Below are 21,580 nucleotides of genomic sequence, written 5' to 3' on the forward strand. Positions count from 1 at the left end.
TTTTTTATTACAATCTGTAGATATTTCAGAACTTCACAGAGGCACTAACAAATGGAGGAGGGTTCCTTAAATTAGTAGTAAGTAAGCATTCTCTCTCCCTCTTTCTGGTTTTGCAACATTTTGGATTGATGAAATATGTGTTGGACTGTAATATGAATTAGTAAATTAGTAAAACTCTGAGACTCCACATTACCAATTACTGCCACCTCTGTAAGACCACTGTTTTGTTATGTATTTAGTTCCAGGTTTGTTGTTGGGTTACTATTCTGTTAGACTGTCAAAAAGGACGAAAACAATTCAGTTCATTTCAGTGTGAGCCTTGAAATTAAAGGGAATTAAAATCACGTGTTCTTCCACATTTGTTTATTTCATTTATTCATCTGTAGTTCAAGATTATTTGTGGACAGTGTTGCCAGATAAAGGCGGATTTTGTGATACTCCAGATACTCTTTTTCTCAGTCTATTGGCAGGTACGCCTGCAGGTCAACACTGGGGCTGACCTGGAGACAACAAACATATGCTCACACTGCTTTCTGATCATCCTGTCTGACACATTGTGCCCTCTTCAGAAAGAATAGAGCTTAGGGCTCCTGCTTTTGCCTAGCTTTTCCTGCCCACCCTTCTTCTTTTTCTTCGTATTGGGTGCCCTAGGAATCCCTTGGAAATCATTACAAAGGAATAGAAATGTCAGCTTTTACTTAGCACATTTTAATAGCATTTTGTTGTATGTTTGTAATTAATTTTTGAAATGTATTTTGTGATATATTTAAAGTGCTGTTTTAATTTGCTCTTTAAATACACTATATTTATTATAGTGCTAATGCCACCTGCCCCAGAGACTACACTACACACATTAGCTATGTTCACCAATATGGGAAATGAACTGAAAAACTGGATCTTCAGCTCTTGAAGGCTACCTGACAGTATGGATCACTAGCTGTTCACATCAGGACTGGGGTGGTGGCATCCTGTTGACAGCTGTATACACTACAGAACATTGTGGATGACTGGCTCCCTCAGTCACCAAGTGGTATCAAATACCAATTTTAAAAAAATTGCTTAAAAAAAAAAAAAAAATTTTCAAAGAAAATATAAATAAAACATGTTTTGCATAGAATGCCTTTCTTTTTTTGTTTTGATAAATGTAACACCTGCTCTTCTCCTGCGAGCATACACATTATATCAAGTATCATATGTTTTGGTATTTTGATACTGGTCATTTCAAAGCCTATCTTCTTTTGAGTGTTAAATCTGGGGTGGACAGATTTGTTAACAGAGAATAAACACAATGAGGTATTGATGAAATCTGTAGCTCTGTCTTTATCTTATTTTGTGTTTATTTTATTCCTCTTCTCATTTCAGTCTGTTTTCTTAGTGTTTGAAGTATCTGTGATTTGAATCCAATAATGAAAAGGGGCTCTCCATAATGATAGTAAAAATTCAGTGTTGAACAGATGTAATTAAATTTGTTAAACGCCATGCAACATTTAATTAAGTCTGTTGGACGAGCAGATGTTTACAGATTCAATTGTTTGCAGTTTAATGTTCACACAGCCCTTCTACAGGGACATGGTGTGATGCAGTGGTGAGTGCTGCTGCCAGGGCCGACCCATGGTGTAGGCAGTATAGGCAAATGTTAGGGGTGTGGGCAATCATGGGAGCACCAGCGCGGCTATCTTTTTTGTATAAAAAAACTTCAAGATTTAAATTCAGTAATGTTACAAAAGAATCCAGCAAAACATGACAATAACCTAAAAAGACCCTATTTTCCTGCACTCGGCTTGACCCTGAAGGTACTGACTTCTAGTCTTACTGTCCTGTTGTAGTTCTGTGTGTTGTTGTACTGACCATACACCTCTCTGGGAGGCTCTGTGTTTGTCTTGTAGGTTCCTGGGGATCGGTGAGGTAGAAGGCCTGCTGCTGTGCTCCTGTCAGACTCCAGCTGCTACGGCTTTGGATTGTTGCCGAAATGGCCTGCTGGTTTCACCTTAACTGTTGCCACAGCGCCAAACTTCAGACTGCGTCTGTCTGTCTCTCTCTCCCTTTCTGTGTGTGTGTGTGTGTGTGTGTCTATCCCTCTCTCTCTCTCTCTCTCTCTCTCTCTCTCTCTCTCTCTCTCTCTCTCTCCCCCCCATTATTCTCTCTCCCACTGTCTCTCCTCTATCTGTCTCTCTAACCCCAACACAGTTGAGACAGATGTCTGTCTAACATGAGTCTGGTTCTGTCCGAGGTTTCTGCCCGTTAAAGGGAAGTTTTTCCTTGCCATTGTAACTTGCTAAATGCTGCAAAGTCCTGTACTCATGGTGGATTAAGATAAGATAAGACTCCTTATCTTGTCTTGATGTTGGGTTTCTGCTAATAAAATTTTATTAACATTTACGGGGCTAGACCTGTAAATGTTTTTGTAAAGTGTCTTGAAATAACATTTGTTATGATTTGCCGCTATACAAATAAAGATTGATTGATTGATTGGTTGACTGACCAACAGTATGCTAAATAACAGGTACCATGTCAAAAAAGCCAAAGCTTTTTAGGAGCCCAGGGGTGAAAGAGAAGAAGAGAGGAGGAGAATTGCTTAATAGACAGATTTATGTGCGTAATGTTATTGAAAAGTTTTACTTACTAGATTGTTATCAGTTGGTAGTCACATTTGACTGTTCAAGTCCTAATTTCTAATAAAGTTAACGTCAGTGATTTTCAGTACTTTTTAATCAGGTAAACAAACATTTTTTTACGTGTAGATAAAATAACCAGGCATAGAATCACAGTTTTTCTTTTGTGAGGCAGGTATCGTTAGAGTCCTGCTTCTTATTAGCATCGTTATGCACTTGGTAAGCTAACGTTCAGCTGATTTCAAATATAATATAATAGATATATAATAAATAAAATAAATATAATAGATATTGTAACAAATAGTTATTTATTGTATTTTATTATAGGTTCCTGTGATATACACATTTTCAAATCTTCAATTTACATTTACAGAACTTTGTTTTTCAGGTCTAGATATTTTATTGTTTTTTTTAAATTTTGCATTCATTTAAATTTGGTTAAAGTGTTTATTTGTAGGTTTTTCTTTTATCAAAATAAAGTCACTAAAACGTAGCACTGTATAATAGTTTTATTTAAGTATGTAAAAATTGTTATTGGTGCTGGAATACAAGGGGCACCAGATGAAATCTTGCCTAGGGCACCAAATTGGTTAGGGCCGGCTCTGGCTGCCGCCAAACAACAACAAGCAGCTTGCTGGTTCAGGTGAGCCGGGTATAGACCAGGGTCCTCCTGTGCATGTTTTTAACACATGCTCAGACTTGCAAACCAATGCTGTGGGAGGCTCCTCTGCCAGAGAGCCCAGAACCAGGGATCCTGTCTCGCAGTCCACCAGCAGACAAGGTCATCGGGTTTCTCTCAGAAGTTGAAGAAATGGCCTTTTTACTGTCCCAGAAGTTAAACTTATGGGCTTCTGAGGTTCCACTTCTTCCAAGCCCTAGTGAGCTGAAAATTGAAGATCATAAAGAGAATATGTGTCAGAACATGTCAGGGATTGGGTTTCTTTCTATTGAGGATTAATATTGATCCAGCTCTGGACAATGAAGTGGCAACATTTTCCTCCAAGGCTCACGATATAATGCCTTGGGAGGTCCCACTGCCTCAAAGTCCAAGCATGTTTCCTGCTCCAGAGATCAAAGTCCCTGGTCTAGTGCCACTGGACGTACTGGCAGATATTCCTCTACCAGCTAGTCTAACACCATCTGACACAGCCATAGTCTGAAGCTGGTTTAAAGATGTACCCTGCCTTAAAGATCAGGTTTCCTTCTCTGGATGATGAGGATAATGATCTGCTGGATGCTGGAACTGGTTAGCAGAGAAACCAAGATTAAAAAAGCATCAGGTTTCCTTTCGTGGGTGACACTATGGACACAACTAAAACAGCACTGCAGAAGGAGCCACTTGGAGGATCTATTCTCCCGATTCTGACAATTTTTCAGTGGCTGCTGCCTCAAAATTCTGCACTGCATGAGCCGATTCTTCCCAGGGGTAGTGGTCCTGAGAAAAAGTCAAGACTTAAAAAGAGGGTAGGGATGAAATCACTACTGGGGAGAAAATCGTCCCACCATGGGTTCCCAGGCTTCTGAGGGTGGGAGGTTCAAGTCACCCAAAGGGGAATCTCCCATGATGCTTCATTAGCTCATTATCTTGATACATGAACAATAAAAATAAATAAATGAATAAATAAATATATTAAAAAAACAAATAACCTGTGGTTGACATCAAAGTTTATTACTGGACAACTTGCAATGGTTATCGGTTCTCTGTGGTACCAATTTAGGTACTTTTGTGTGTGTTTATGTGGTAATAAATGTGCATTTGTTTGATAATAAAATCTCAAAGGTTTTCAATTTAACATATCTATTTCTCAATATATAAACTTGCAGTGCTGTGTTCATGTCTAGTGTTGGAAATTGCAAGTGCTTTCACTTCCTCACAGTCACAAGGATATGTTCAGGTATAGAAACATGGTACCATTTGATTTTAGGGGACTACAGACAGAATTTGGTCAGTACCTATAAAAGTACCAGCACAGGCTGCCTCCATATCCCCCCACCCCCTGTGTCTGCCTCTGCTGTGCCTCCAGTGAGAATATTGTAGGAGGCTTTTAAAAGAGTATAGTACTCAGCACAAAAAACAGGATTTCCAGGCAAAAATACAATTTAAATAGCTCCTGATACTTGCGTGTGCCGTGGCTAATTTACAGTCCAATCTCACAGAAATGACAAAAAAAAAACAGTTGTTTTTTAATTTCTCAGTCTTTATTACCAAAAATACAATGGCAAAGTCGTGACATAACAAAGTCTAGATGTTCTAAAAATAAATAAACATGAAGCAAGCATCACACCCCTGTCTGAAACTAATCCATGTTGAATGTCAGGTACAAAAATGAGCAGAAACACGCACTGATCCGGACTGACACGTTAAATTCCTCCACCTACTTTGGTTTAAAGAACGCAGCTCAGTCAGGTATGCTTAGCTTAAAACTGTCAGTTCCCTTTAAAACACAGGGAGTACAAACAATCAGAGGCTGAACTCAACGGAAACTAGTTTTTTTTTTTTAAACTGATTTTCTTTTATAACAAGATTATTAAAAAATAGATTATCTTTTTTTAAAAAAGTCAGTTTTTAAGTCTTTGCAGGAATTCTCCGCATTATGTACACTTTTTGAATACAGTACCAAGTGTCAGAGCTAATCACCAGGTGAGTTAGTCGGTAATGTAGGAAAGAGCTGTTTCACATTCAAAGTCTGTTGATGGTTCTGAGGATTTAACTCAATGGAAAACTTTTCAATCTGTTCGCCTAATCAGTTTCAGCTTGATGGGGTTGATGGTGGTGTTTACTATCAAGAGACATCCAGATATTTGACTTCAGGTTTGGCAGGCAGGTCAAAATCTGAATAAATAATGAATATAAACAAAAAGGCACAAAACACAAAGTGACCGTTTGCATCAAATATGGCACAGGTGTAGGATCGGGTGGATGTGGTGTAGTTAAACCTGACTGAGGGAGAACGGCAGTAAGAAGGGGAAGCTGAATGTGCTCAGTGGACTCGTCCTATTGGAGCTTGTGACACTGAACTCTTTGCTGCATCGCTGCCTGAAAACCTGACCCTCATGCATTTACCTCCTAGGGAATGACAAGATACTTTTTCAAGATGGAAACTAAACTTCAATCCGTGATCTGATCACCGCTTAATTAAAGTTAAGATTGGCGGTAAATGCCTGACGAGTCACTTTGGAGAAATGAAGATGAGGACCAGTGATGTTTAAAGACAAGAAGCTGAGTGAAAGAGACATGAAGCACCCACAAAGCACTGCAGGTGTGGAATTGGGACTGATGAAGCGAGAAGATGAAACAGCTCATGCAGGTGCTTCTGTTTCTGTTTCTGTTACAAATCCAAAGAAAAAAAAAAACTCATGTTTTGTATGAAATGTTCAGTTTCATTTGAAGTATTACTCAACACGCTGGCTCTAAAACTGAGTAGCTACAGACTTCAGTAAGTTTAGAACAATTTACTATCACTTGTGATAATACTATTCCAAATAAATTTGGGTTACAATTCTCAAGTTTTTTCTCAACTTTAGCAAAGATCAAGAACTATCCCACTTCCCAACTAAAAGTTTCTGTGTTGTATTCAAACACAAATGTGTCTTGTTTTGGGGGGAATAAAAGCAGGGGGTATTATGCCTTCACATACTTCAATCATTTACTAAACCTGTGCAGATTTTCAAACCTCTTCAAATTCATATGTTTTAGAAATCCCTGAATCTATCTGTAAACTGATCAAATGGTCCGCTCTAAAAGTAGCATGAGATCTTCATGAGACTTCCTGAAATGATGAGGTCATCACATGGGGATCTCTTGACTAGTGAATGACATATTTGAGGGGTGGGCCCTCAAGCACCAAGGTCTGCCTCCGGAGGGGTAGCCAATCAGAGAGAAGGAGGGTTGTGAAGCAGGGGGCTTTAAAGAGACAACAGCCAAAACATTTTTTTTTTCAGACAGAGGCTGAAATAAGGGTTTTCCAAAACACCAGTGAGAGATAACAAGTGGTTTTTATGATGCAGAGCTACTATGAGGGAACCAGAGAGAAAGTTTAATGCCTAAGAAAGCACAATACCCCCTCTTTAGGCGTCCTTTTAAAACACATCTATGAGCTGTACTGATGCTGAGAATGGCATTCCTCTTATTCACAAAACACTGCAGTCTATTTTGAGTCAATGTCACAGGTTGTGCACTGAAACACTTATTAGAGCGCCAAATGTGTCATTACACAGAGCTGAAAGCTTTCCCTACTGAATTCACAATTACAGCTTGTTCATGTAAATCTGCCTGAACTTTTAGAGCCACATTATCCTCAGGATAAGAGATATTTGAATGTTTTTTTAAAACGAATGTTAATATTAATGATGACTTGTTTGAATGGCTCCAGTCATTAGAGCTGGGCTCTGGCCAAACACTGCAAACAGGTTTATGAGTCTACTGATAGACAGGTGGGGTTCACCTCCGCTTTCAGTTCCAGATAAATAAACCTGAGCTTCAGAGACCGTCTGCCTGAATGTGAGCTGTGCTTCTACAGTTTTTGTGCACCTCACCTACTATATCTGCAGTAAAGGAAAGAGCTGTGCTCTACTGGACAATCTTTACTGTAACCCCACTGAGAGCATTTTAGATACAGTCTTGGAAGAAAGGGGACAAAGCGAAGGATAAAGCAGGTGTGCATGTCACACAGGTGAGGCAGTGGATGTAGTGTAACTAAACAGGACATCACTGAGCTCTGGAACATGTTCCTCTACAGATAGCTTGATTAAAAGATGCGAATGGTGATGTGTTAGCTGGGAAGCTCTCAGACATGAGGAAACACACTGACAAAAACAACTCAATTGCTCTACAAGGAGTCGTGGAGTCCGCAGGGAGCATTCAACAGAGTTCAGTTTGGTAGTGGAATAATTACAAGCAGTCAGATGATTAGCAGATCCCCACATGAGCCGAGCGGAGAGCCGAGGTGTGTCTGTGTGTGGTAAATCAGTCTATTCTCACAGCTCATTCACATGCGTGTGGATAATCAGGCAGGAGGGCCTCTGAGGTCTCACTTTTATTTATTTCTCCTCTTAACTCACACATGTAACCACCTCGCGCCATCCTGACTTGTGGAATTGTAAATTGAAAGCCGGGTGATAATAACCCACTCTGATAATGACAATCCCTGGTCAGGTAACGAGACTTTGAGACAGATATTTAATTTGGTTTCATCCACAGCGCTCCACAAACATGCAGAAGCTGTGATGTCAGGCGGAGGAGGGGAAGGGGGGCATGAATAATGGATTTCCCATTTTATCTTAATTCCTTCAGCGTCTTTCTGTGTGGATGTAAGGATGGGACGGCATACCGATGAATCCACTTGGCTTAGTGAGTTGCATGACGGGACTGAATAATTCGCTGGATGACTTTATTCCTGGACATTTGGAAGATTCTAGTTAGGTTTAATTTTCTGGTATAAGGTTTTCAAATGTGATCTTGATGAGCAAAGATTGTAGCAGAAACAGAAACATGTATCACCTTCATAATCAAGACATATCAGAGTCTGAAATGAATGATACATCTGTAGAATTTGATTTGTTTGTCCCAGCATGAATTTGGGTAAATGAGTGATAAGAGGGTGTACATTGTGCGAGGATTGTAGCAGTTTAAGAAAAACTTAACCCTTAGGGTGAAATGTTCTCTTTTTTTATATAAATAAAGTAGCTTCCTTACTTTTTGTTTTTCCATGTCAGTCATCATCTGCTCAGTCAAAAAGGATTTTAGGTCAGTGAACCTTTAAAACCTGCTTTGAACTGTATTTTTTTTTTTACATCTTTTTTATATTTTCAGGCCTTTTGAGTTAGTGAGGACATTCCCTGTTTCAAGTCTCCTTTGACACTAGAAGTTCTGTTTTTTAAAAACACTGAAAAAAAACAGTAAAGGTTGTAAAAATCATTATATACAACATAAATTGCATGGGCTAATAAAAAAAAAACAATCTTTTCCTTAAATGACGCCTCTTGAAGTGAGCGTAGCACCACGGTCACAGGTGTAAACAGGCGCATCTGATTAAACACAACACACGCCTGCTTTTCAACGAGAGCACCGTCTTTCGCCAACTTCCCTTTGAATCATTCCTTTTGTCGACATGCTCTGAACCCAAACGTCTGTCTCCAGTAGACTACAATCAAGTCAAACTAAATCCCCTTTCTACTTCACTCTGATCACCTTCAGCACAATGTTCCTCCAAACACGCTACTTTATAAAATATATATATATATAAAAAATAATACAGTCAGACTTACGAACAAAAAGATGCAAAAACCTACTAAACAATTGCCTCTTGAAATTGGCACAACAGAAACTAACATGCATAATAATAGACTGATAAATATTAAATCATATTCAAGCTGTGAAACATGCCTTTAGGCACACGGAGCTCCTCAACTGTGTCCGATTAAATATATTAAATATTACAGTAGCAATAAAAGAGCTGCCTCGTGGTCAATAAATGGATTAGGCTGGAAAATATGTCAAACTTTTCCATTTCTGGTGAGGGATTGCATGGTTTCATGAGGTATGAACTTGTCCCTGTGAGGAGTTAAACTTGGTTTAGAGCTCGGCCTCGTCCCTTATAATCAGGCACATTTTGTGCCTTTCACGTGTCAAATTATTTGACACTAAACCTACACAGCTGATAAAACTTTCCTTTTTACACTTCTTTGAAAGAATATGACACCCAGAAAATCATTTCATCACTTTTTCCTCCGCCAGCTTTAAGGTGTCCCTCTAAGACCTCACCACTACAGCACAGTGGACATGAAATGGTTAGACCTGGATATCCACCACGGCCACCTTGGGGTAGAGAAGCATAATGAAATACTTGTGTGTGCAGCGGATCTGTGTGAGAGCACAGGGTCAGTGTTAACAGGAGGAAAGAGGAGAGGGCAGCTCTCACTCTGCTGTTTGGAGACCTGTCTGGACATTTGGCTGCTGCTGCTCCTTGTTGAGGATGATGCTGATGATGTCTCCCTCGTGCTCCTTCATGTGCTCCATCAGACGCTCTTTACTGGTGGACTCGAAGCCGCAGATGCAGCAGCAGAACAAAAGAACACAGTACTCCATACTGGGGCCGGGGGTGAGCGTCTGGCCTGAGCGTTGCTGACTCTGGGACTGGAGCTGTGCAGGGTCCTTCCCCTGGGGGCTGGGGGCGTCACCAGGCCACTTGGAGGGGTCTGTGGTTTGAGCGGGGAGGCCAGCTGAGCTATCCAAGGCCAGGCTGACTGCTGTGGTCGATGTGGGTGTTGGTAACGTTTCCACTGGAACTTTTGTTTTGTCCTTTGAGGACTGGACCGCCGCATGACGCTCTGCTGACGACTCCACCACCGCAGACAACTTCTGAGGAGCTCTGGAGACAACAGGATGGAGAGAATGGAAAACAGGGACAAAAATTTAATGTGTGGGTTTTCAATTTCACTCCCTGGGTAAAGCTGGTTCTTTAGATGATATCTTTGTTTGATACTGAATTAGATGAGGAGTAAAAAGTTACTCTGTGAGCAGAATCTGTTTAAGAATGTTTCTAAAAGCAATGGCAGATGTTGGCTTTGTGCAAACTCTTTAGAAACAGCAGCACCGCAAAGCTGTAACACATATTTAAATTTATCTTAGCGAGCAGAACTGTCTCATATTTCCTGAGAAACAAACTACAGGGTATGCCAGAAAGATTTACCCATCATATATCTCTATTTTGTTTGCTTAGCTTTTGTCCTAGAAACTTAAAATTTTAGATAGGTTCTCTTAAAAGGCATAGCCTTTGATGTACCTGAGTTCATTTGTTTACTCCTGATGATTGTTGAGTAAGGGTAAGCGCAACCAGATTGTGGCCTTGAAGGAGGCATGAAAAAGGTGAATGTTTGTTGTAAGACTGAAGAATCCAAAGGAATCCTCACAGGAGCATGATGGCAACAGCAAAGGAAGTGAACATCTCAAGAACTTCACTGAGAAGAATCGTCAAACAGGATCTTGAACTGGAAGCACTAAAAATGCAACACAGACAACTGATTTCAGCCGCTTCTAAGAAAAAACGTCTTGACAGGGGGAAATGATGCTGCAGGAGATCCAGAGTGCCACAGACAAAAACCTGGTTTGGTCTGATGAGAAGATCTTCACCGTTCAGGCAGTGGTCGATTCCCAGAATGACAGGGTTTATGCACATAGTGCACAGCACCTACCCGAAGCCAGCTGGAGTCGTGGTGTGGGCTGCTGTTGCATCTGATGGCTCAAAGTCTCCTTTGGTCTTCATTCAGGAGGATGTGAAAGTGAACAGCCAGGTGTATCCTCAAATGCTTGAAGAAAAAGTGTTGCCTTAGTGTACCGATGCATTTGGAAACCAGTGCAAGCAGCACTTTCCCAGCTTCTGGGACAAGAACATGTAGCCTCCGTCAAGTCCAGACATCAAACCAATGGACTTTGCAATCTGGTCTTTACTGGAGAGGGAGGTCTCAAGAGTATCTCACAGCAGTGTCACCGCTTTGAAGACACAAGTGTTTTAGTGTTCTTTTTTAAAGACAAAAAGGTATGGTTACCTTGACATGTTTCGACGTAACTCTGCCGTCTTCTTCAGCTACTACCGAAAACAGCTGATAAAAAGACACGCCAGCTTCTGAAGAAGACGGCAGAGTTACGTCGAAACATGTCAAAGTAACCATACCTTTTTGTCTTTAAAAAAGAACACTAAAACACTTGTGTTTCTAAGAAGACAAGATGAATCTAATCAGTTGCTTTGAAGACAGCTCTGATGAAGTCAAGGTCAAAACTTGATGCAGGGACAGTGCGGCGCTCATGCCAGGCAGTGCCAGGTCTCCAGGCTATGATAAAGGTAAAGGGTGGCCATGTTGAGATGTAAATCTTTTTGGTGACAGAGAATAAAGTATAGAAACTGTGTTCAATGTTTGCTATGTTTGTCTGCAAGCATTTCTGGATAGTGCGGAAAAAATGATGGGTAAATCTTTAGCCCACCCTGTAAGTGTTAGAGCCAGCAAATGCTTTACTATTGGAATCTAAAGACCAAAAATGTCCACAACAGAGCACAGTCAATATAAAAACAGTCATGACACAAGTAAAAAAGTCTATAGATGCTTTAAAAAAGAGTAGACTTATATCATTTCAATTAAAAAAAAACCTTCATCTTTCAATACTTGATCCCTTATTTTCAATTTTTCATGACACAATGGCAAAGAAAAAAGATTTAACATTTAAAAAGCTGAACTCTGAAAAATTCTCTGTGAATTTTTCTCTCTGCTCTTTAGCCGGTGCTTAGTTCCAATACCTTTAAGATTGGTGTAATTCTTCAGCTGTATAATCGGGGATTTCAGTAGGCTGCAATGTTACTTAAAATAAAAGGGCCTTGCTTTACTAACTGGGTGCACTGAGGATTGTGTCTGTCAAATGATTAAAATAGCTTATACAAATAAGCATTTGGCTTAGCATGTTTGCAAAAAGAATATACGCAAATCATGAGAACGCATAAACACTAGGAGCAGGAGATGCTAACCCATTTGCTTACACCCACAATGTGATTTATTAAAGCTGAAACTGAATCACGGTTTCTGTGTTTGCATCTAGACTTCAGTTTACTTAAAAGGGGAGAGTCCGGCCATGGCCCAATTGTTGATGATTTTGTTGCTTGGTGTGAGGAGTCACACCTTTTGCTAAACACAGCAAAAACAAAAGACATGCTGATAGATTTTAGGAAAAGTCCTCAACAAAACTGCTTAACCTCAATCAAGGGCCAGAATATTGAGTGTGTACAGTCATATAAATACCTCGGTACAGTCATCGACTCAAAACTTTGCTTTGAAGCCAACTGTGAAGCAGTGTGTAAGAAGGCTCAACAGCGTTTGTATTGTTTAAGGAAACTGTCTCATTGTCACATTGATAGAACATTAATGGCTATGTTCTATCGTGCTTTTATTGAGTCAGTGTTGTCTTTTTCCTTGGTGTCCTGGTTCAACCATACTTCTTTAAAGGACAAAAATTCCTTGAGTCTTGTAGTGAAGTGGGCAAGTCGTCTCATTGGGGAGCCTCAGCTCTTTCCAGCATCCCTGTACATTAACCAGTTACAGAGGATTGCAAACTCTGCTTTAAATGACGACTCCCACCCTCTTCACAGTGAATTCCAGCTTCTCCCCTCTAGGCGGCGGTACATTGTTCCAAAGTGCAGAACCAAGCGGTACAAAAATAGTTTTGTCCCTGCTGCTATTGCTTAGCTGAATAAATTGTAGCCTATTTGCACACAAGTATTTATCTGTTCATGCACTTGCACTATTCTTCTACCTGCGCTTTTACTTATTCTTTTAGATTTTTATTCTTTAAATTCTTTAGATCTTTATTCCTGTCTTGATCTTAATGGAGGTTGTCTCTGCAACCAACACCCGTACTTCCTGCTTTGATGATAAAACATAGAGCACTTTAATAATAATACTAAATGTTTTATGTTCAATGTTTACTTTTTAAATGTTTTAATTTGTTCTTATCTTGTCTTTGGTGTTTTATAATTGTGTGATGTTGATCTCACATACTGCAAAACAAATCTACCTACGGGTACAAATAAAGTAACCTGAACCTGAACCTGAACCTGAACCTAGACTTGGCAGGTTTGAAAGGCAGGTGCAAACTGGCACAGCGTCACACACAAATGTCATTATGGCGAGAGGTTGAAAGCGAACCAGGGGGGCTATCAGTGTAAAACAAAGAAAAACCCTATTGGGACATGTTGTTTTCTTTATCGTTAACATCAATGTTTAATGCGTAATCTTAATCAAGGTCTGAAGCTTTCATTAGTAACCCTGCTCATTCTCTGAAACCCTTCAGGGATCTGCACACTGCAAACTACTATGGTGGCATCACAGTTTCAGCTCTCACTGTAGGAAACATGTCAACATTATATGAAGAGACTGCACAACGCAGCCTGATCTGTACTACGGCCACGTAAGTCTTTGTAGTCACAAAGTCCATGTCACAAAGCCTGGTTCAGGATGAGATATAGCGCCAGAGGCTGTACTCTAGGCAATATAGAATACAAAATGCAATCAGAAACAGAGTTAGTGAAAAGAGGACACTGCACTGTGGTTTCAGAGTTCACCTGCTGCTTTGGGAGATGGCCTCATTGATGGCTTTGTTAACCTGCTCGTAGTTGTAATTCTGGTCTCCTGCGTGTTTCCACATGTGGGATTTAAGTGACGGAGGATGGCTGCACACGTATCCGCACAGAGAGCACCTGAAAGACAGGAAACAAAGAGGAAGAGGATGAGCTGCAGAATGAGAGCGGATCAAGTCGAGGCTGATTTAATATGCGTACTGAGGTTTTACTAATCCTTCTCATACTTTCTATCAAGAGGAATCATCCTGAATTAAGGCTCCACCGAGGACACCGAGCTCAAGAGATGGAGAGTGGAGAGACGAAAGGATTTACAGCATGACGAAAAGAATTATGGGTTGTGTCATTATGAACTCTTCGAATGCTTAAAGTTTCAAGTATCATTTGGGATAAAGAACTCAAGCGTCTGAGCATGGGCCCTCACACTGTAAGTTTACTGGTAACCCCAGGCATCAGGGCTGAGCTGAGCTGAGAGTTCAACACTTCAGGCAAAAACCCCAAACCATAAATGTCTAGAAGGATAATAATACAGTACATTCACCTTTGTCTCTTTTATGTTTAATCAGGCCTTATGTAGCGCCTCACTTTAGTCTGTACAAATCCATATTTATTTGCATTTCCTACTCTTTCTGACCCCCCCCCAAAAAAACGATTTCAACTCCAAAAAGTTTAGTTTTGTTTGAGTCAGACTACAAATGAGTGGTACGAAATACTTAAACACTGATGATAATATGATTAAAAAAAAAAAAAAACCTCATATGAATACAGTAATAAGAGTAATTTAACATTTTCTAAGACTTATATTATTCTGGTAGTGTGTAGAATTTTTAGAAAAATACATGAATTTAACCAATTCAGGGCTTGAAGCAGGAAAAAATCCTGTGCCTGAAAGCGGGGGCGGGGGGGGGGGGTTACTGCGTTTAGTTTTGTTTTTATTAATAATAATAATAATAATAATAATAAAAACAACATTAAACACAGTAACACTAATTTTTTGTTCACACAAACGGTCAGTCAGCGATACAGCATAAGTACCTGTGGCCATCGCTTCTGGTAGGGTCCACAATTTTGTTGTTGGATAATTATGTTTGATATGATCAAGGCGGATGATGACATGCTAAAGTTTACCTGAAATAGATTTAAAACCTTTTTAAATATAAATGACCCCTGTGCACACTCAAATAAAGACTACCTAAATCAGGTATTCAGCTCTGAAATGGTTGTGCTCCTTAAATATGAAAATATGCAGACTATTGAAACAAAGTAATTAAAGGAGGAGCATAATATTGCATTCAATGAAAGTTGTGAAGGTTGAAGATTAATTGAAAAAATAAAAACTAAACTGAAAAAGCTTTCTAGAAACACTGTCTACTTTAATATTTATTTACAACAGTAATTTTTCACTAATAAACTAGTACCATACTTTCTGTACTACAAGTCACTTCGTAGTACTGTCATACATTTTTTGAGGTCGTATCAGTCAAAAAAATGCGTCATGAAGACGAAAATAACGTAGGCCTACATAAGTCACACTGGACCATAAGTTTCATTTATTTAGAATGATTTGGTTTGTTTACAGTATTTCCAGAGTAAACTTTTTACATATAACTTTTAAAATGTTTGTTTATTAGGAGGTTTAAATACTGTTCCTACGGCTTCTCATATCTATGATCTGTTTCACTTCTCTACGTGCGCTCCTGTCTTCTCCTCCTCCCCTGCTCAAGGTGAGTGTTACTGGTGAGAACGGTGCACTGTGAGCTTAAATGAGCTCCGTCTGATAAATGTCCTCATTTTTAACAAGTTACGGAATATTTGGCGCTAGATTGTGACTTAAATCCCAGAATCCGTTTACCATAGAGAGCAAACAAGACGCGAGTGAAGTTTTAAAACACGTTATCAGGCGCTAAACACCGGGAGCTGTCACAGTGTCCGAGACGAAGGCTGAAGACCAGCGCGTCTGGGGCGCCTCTCAGTAGAAGACTTTGCGAAGGGATCAATGAGCAAACACTGTGTGCAGGCAGTGCTCGTGGGAGTTGTGGTGTCGTAGTCTCATACTGCAATGGGTTTAGTATTTCAGATGCCGTTTCAGAAAACTACAATTAAATAATTCAACCCGCCGAAGTCGCTAGTAGGAGTGACGGTTTTACTGAAATTCGCATGGATGAAAAATACATCCATGCGCGCCCGATTGCATGATTACAGACTCGCTGGCGGCGCAGTTTTCGAGCGGGTATCCCGATTACGTGGTAAACTTGCTCTCTGAAGCCAAGCTTCTTTGTTGTCCAAAAACATCTCTCAATATCACTGCTTCATTATAAGGGGTTGCTACGCTGCTTCTGCTCTCCGCCTCCGTCATTAATTACTCTCTTCACGAAGCACATTTATCTGACAAATTAGACGGACAGTGCCATATTGGACGATCGTTCTGCCAGTCACACTCATCATAGACCAATACGCATCAAGCCACGGTATGACGTAGCGGATTCGGGCCGCTGCTGCTTGTTTGTGAAAGAGAGGCGGGAGCTGTTCTCTGCAGCTCCCGCCTCTCTTTCCTGACTGGTTCAGTCGGAACTCGATCGAGTGAAATCAACGGAGGGCAGCCAGACCGACCTGCAGGATTTCACAATCTGGCAGGTTTGTCTACGCCGGATTTCCGGCACTATGCCGGAGGTCTTCAAGCCCTGCCAATTTTTGGAGTAAAGCTTTAACATAACCAAATGTGGAAAAAGTAAAGCCGTATGAAAAAAGAAAATACAATTTGAGATGTTTAAGTGAAATTGGTTTGAACTTTAAACCTCGTCAAGGGGCAGGACTCCTTGTAACAAAACTGTCAGGGCTGTGGATCACCAGTTTGGCTTTGTGGTTTAACTGCAGCCCACCGAGGTCACTACTGGCCCTGACCCATTGCAGCAGGTCATCCTTTACTTTCTAAAATCCTCTTTTCATGATTCTCTCCAGCTGTCCTGGCTAATAAAAGTCCATAAACCAACACTGAAACAAGTTTTCAGGACTCTTCTTTCACTATGGTTTTCCTCCAGTCAAGTTCATTCCCCACATTAACGTGTGGAATAACCGAGCAATTCAGTATGCAGAGGTTAGTACAGGGATGGGTGTTGATAAGATCTTATTGATACCAATGCCATTGTTGATTCTGATACACATCTTTACTGATTCCCTTCTCAATTCCTCCTGTGAATCTTCTCTGTACAAAAAGTAATATTAACAGGTTTTCAACAACATTTTATTGAGATTCTAGGTAAACAAATATGACCTGACACTCTTGGTATTCATCACCGACAAATGTTTTAACATGTTGGTGGTGTTGCCACCCTTGCATGATACAACAGTGATGCACAAATTGTGCTTTGTGTCATTACTGTCCTTTTTTAGTAAAGTGAAGCCTTGCTTTGATCTCTCTGCCACTGTCTTGGAAATTCTGCCGCTGACCGATAGGCTGGACTAACGTATGGCGCGTCACATGGTGTTGACGCAATGTCTTGCTGCTCTGGCGTAATGTAAAGAATCAACAAGGGAATTGTAAAGCATAAAGATCGGCGATATCGATGGATCGAACAATTTCTAATCGATTTTTAGTGGGAGCCAGTTATCGATACCATTCCCTGGATCAGCATCAGCCCTGTACTGCTGGAGAAAAATATGCAACATGCAACAGTGTTGTTCTATGTTAGGATTTAATGAATTGATATAGTGCACGTCAACTTCTTTATGTTTAAAACCTAAGTTTGAAACATGTAACTCCTCAATCCACATAAGATCATTTAATAAAAAAAAGAAAAACCTCTAAATACACACCATTTAGTCTGAAGGGAGTTGATAAGCTTCAGCTACATCTGGTGGTGTGAAAGCATTGCTGTATTCACAGGCCTGCATCCAACAGGTAAATATGGTTATTTATGTAAAATCCTTTCTATCACATGCTGCAATGGATTCTGTGTGTTTGTTGCTAAAGCCCACTGCAATTAAACTGAAAACACTTGCTCTGTCTTTTCCATTGCAGGAAGTATAGTGATGAGCTAAAGCTAACTTTTTTGCTATGTGAAACCAAATAAACAGAACTTTATGGAGCAGAAAGATGGCCTGATATTAAATCAATTTTTCTGAAGACGCACAGCTTCATGAGAGTGCAGGGCTGAGTAACGTGAGTGCCCCTTTAACAGAAACAGAACGGCACTGTCTGAGCTGCTCCTCCTGTATAGAAACACGGGCACTCAAGCCTCGCAGGCACTGATGACTGTATAATACAGAACAAGTATTCAGTGAAGTGGAAATCAGCAACCAGAGCCAGCTCAGGGTTCAGAACATTTAACATTTAAAGGAGGGTAGACTATTCACTCTCATCCACTCTCCCTATCTTTCACCACACTCTCACGTTACAATCAGAAGCCCATTTCCCAAGCCACCAGGCTGCTGGAACCGTGAAGGAGAGACAGATATGGTCAAACACGGACCGAGATAACTCGGGCGTCTTTCGGACAGGTACAGGTCTTCCACTCTCCCCTCAGAGGTCCAGCTCTCATTCTTATCATCTCTCTCTGTAGTGGATGTCTGTTTGATCTTTCTCACCTGTACTGCTCCAGCAGCTGCACAGCCTGGTGCTCCTGGGGGTGCCTCCTCATGTGACTCTTCAAACTGTTCATGTTGGTGGTGGCAAAATCACAGCTACAGCACCTGGTGGATCGAGAAAAAGCAGAGTCATAAGATGAGAGGAACATGGAGATCGAGCGGCGACTTTAACAAGCTGCCTCTCGAGCTTTTGTAGCTTCTTTGCACTTGTAGCCTAGAGGGAGAGAACGGATTTACTGAAAAACAGAGCGGAAATTGCCACTTTGAGAAAAAGAAAAAAATAACGCTGTTTTCACTTTGTTGCACTGTGGGTGTTGCAGTTGGAAGATAAAACCGGCTTTGTAGTTGTTTACAGAAAAAGGATGTTCAAGGTCTGGAGACAGAGGACACTTGACTTGCAGCTATTAGAACAGTTAAAACAAAATAGAAAGTTGTAAAAAAAAAAAAAAGTTACACTTTATCATGCAAAGTTAACTGTGGATACAACAAAAACAAACAGACTTTTGATTTAACAGAAGACAAGAAGAATCTTAAAGAACACCTTATCCAATACAAAATAAAAGTTCCTAGAACTTTTTTGAAGCTAAAACATCAGGTATTAGTTGGAAGCTCTAGAACAGAAATATGTGTGGGGTTTTTGGCCCTTCAAATTGGATATTGATTTTCAATTTAGTGGGTGATCAGTTTCTAATTCCTTAGAACAGACATGTCCAAAGTCGGGCCACCATGGCTCGAGGTCTACTTTCATACAGCCCCCACTTTTCATCTTACAATGCATTTCTTATGGCACTGAAATAATTCCTGTTATAAATTGTGCGTACATTTATATTTTTTGTCAAGTGCTCTAACAAAATCATGGTTTATCCAGTAAGGCTTTACAAAACTACATTTGGACTGTACATCATCAATGAACAATCCTGATAAAATCCATACCCTGATCCTGCTGCTACAAAACCCTCATTTTCCCCATATCGCCCCCCAATGGAGAACATTTTCCTTGGTCAGAAGCAGTTTTCCTTCACCATTTGTCGAACTGACCTCAGAGCCTGTTAGCTTTCATTCCACACTGTTACTGTGTATGTGCCTCTGTGCATGGGTGTGTCCTGACTTTCAGACTGGGGTGAAATAAAAGTCATGTTTCCACCAAGCAATCCAGTTTGGATCAGTAAGGTTTGGTACGGGTTAGCTTGGTTAAGCATGGTCCTGTTTGCATTACCACTGCCAACCGTGCCCCAACCCTCGGGGTAGGTGTCGTGTAAGCCTGATGCCGATAGCCGCAGCAGTTACACAATAGTGTGACGCCATAGCAGCTCGACACTGTACCTTAATAAATCCAACGAAGAAGAAGACAGCGTCACAGTAAACAAACACCTTCTTTGTGAACAGCATGTAACTCTTTGTTACAAAGCACAATCAAGTTTTGTTTTAGAGAAGGCTGTGAGCCACCAAGAAAAAATACAGTTGGTGTCCCACGGTAAGGGACGATTCTTTCAACCAGTCAATGGTCTCCATCTTTCAGGATCAGATCAGTTTAATCTGGAACCCCTACGGAAGGGTTGGACGGCTCGTCTTGGTTATTTGGGGATTCGTCCCAGGATAAGTCAGTGGAAATGCCATAACGTGTGCCACTTGGTGAAAACCGGACCTAAAAGGGCAGTGACATAGGTAAGGGGGCCTTGGTGTGAACACATATACAAGTTATCCTCTTTGACTTTGCTAACTACTTACACAGCTAATGGCGAAGTGTTGTGAAAATATTTTATGTCATTCAGAGTCGCGGGTCCTTGGTCATTTTCACAAAATCAAATAAGGTTTGGAAACCGCTGGTCAAATTAAATATTTCATCTAACTACAATATTGGTTTGGTGGATGGAAAGAATTCAAGATGTAAGTATTCAGACAAAGACGTGGACAAGAAGTAAAATTACAAATATGCCAAAACAAATTACATTGTGTTGAATTGTTTTGTTGCCTGAAGCTTCAGGTGTAAAAGCTGAGAAATAAAGTGGCCTTGCCTGAAGGGAACTAGAGCAACCTTAAAAATGCTTGGCACCATGCTAAGGACATTTAGACACAGGTCATGGATGCTGTGTGTCGGGCTGTTTTGTGGTTAAAAATTATCAGTGGGGATGAAGTATACAGCGTACATAATAATTCAGGGTGGTGAGACTTGATGCCATTCGATGTCATAGTAAACAATTCGATGTGATAGTAAACATTTCCATGCCTGAGGCAGCGCCTTCTCAGGCCAGGGGGGATGCAAAGAAGCCAACTAAGACTGAAGAGTTAGCAAACAGTCTGCTCAGCTGTTACATAAGCTGCAGACTAGATGACACATAATTAATGTTGATGCAACAGTTTGGTTCTCTTTGGTTCAAGGCTGTATTAACACTGCAATTATAAAAGCAAAGAAATCAAAGTATGTAGAAAGCCAGGGTGAGCAGATTCAGACAGAGAATGTTAATAAATTCTCTACAGTTCATTGCAGTGCCTGTGTGAAACATGTTTTTGCTTTTTTTTAATCAAATATAATAAAGAAAAATAAGCCGCATAAACTTACACAGACCAAGGGAGCAAACGTTTTTTGCTTTACGACAGGACAGAAGAGACCAACAGCACAGAAAATCCAGGGCAGAGAGCTCTTTCCAACACATTTTAGTACACGTTTTGGAATGAGGGACTAAATTAATCTAAATGAAGCTTAAGTTCCTGCACATATCTTTGATGGACTGTGATGGACTCTGCGCCAACTATTCAGCTGTAACAGATGGAAAAATATGAGCGTTGGTCCAGTCTGCTCTTTGATTCTGTCCTCTTATCCAGATTTGAAGGGAAGAAAATTGGTGCCGTCACAAAATGCCAGTTGGGGCCTTTTACTCTAATTATACTAATTATACAAAGTAATGTCTAATTCAGCATTGCATTGGTGTTTTATGTTGCTATTTTCTTTTCACAGCTGCTGTTCACTGGTATATTGTTCATTTTGTTGGCTAAACAAATCCGAAGTGAGATCTAAACAACAACTATGAGAGCAAATGGCTAACATTTAGCTTAAACTTTAAGGAATTCACAACTACAGCAAAAAACTGCAGAGCATATATTCATGCACTTTACACTGAGCACACTGTTACCACTTTATCCTCTTAGGCTTGTTTTACTTAGAATCACCTGCTGACCAAAGTGTACTTAAATCTACATGTACAATTTTATTTACTGTGGTTTTAAATTCTACTCTAATACAAAGTTTTTGTCTGTTAGTGTGTT

General features: G+C 40.3%; 1 protein-coding gene across 1 annotated transcript in view; it reads right to left on the reverse strand.

Annotated features, from left to right (window-relative positions):
• Window positions 1-4,809: 4,809 nt before the first annotated feature.
• The window catches only part of znf507 (zinc finger protein 507), a 31,309-nt gene continuing 14,538 nt past the window's right edge, over window positions 4,810-21,580 (reverse strand). Inside the window, exons 5-7 of the mRNA XM_074666148.1 lie at window positions 18,317-18,421; window positions 13,718-13,852; window positions 4,810-9,982 (exon numbers count right to left, since the gene is read on the reverse strand). Of these exons, the coding sequence (XP_074522249.1) occupies window positions 9,529-9,982; window positions 13,718-13,852; window positions 18,317-18,421 (694 nt within the window). The 3' untranslated portion in view covers window positions 4,810-9,528. The remainder of the gene's footprint in view (window positions 9,983-13,717; window positions 13,853-18,316; window positions 18,422-21,580) is intronic.

This window comes from Halichoeres trimaculatus, unplaced genomic scaffold, assembly GCF_033239565.1.
Source record: "Halichoeres trimaculatus isolate MK-OKI-2021-1 unplaced genomic scaffold, fHalTri1.1 fHalTri1_scaffold_3, whole genome shotgun sequence".
Classification (NCBI taxonomy): Eukaryota; Metazoa; Chordata; class Actinopteri; order Labriformes; family Labridae; genus Halichoeres; species Halichoeres trimaculatus.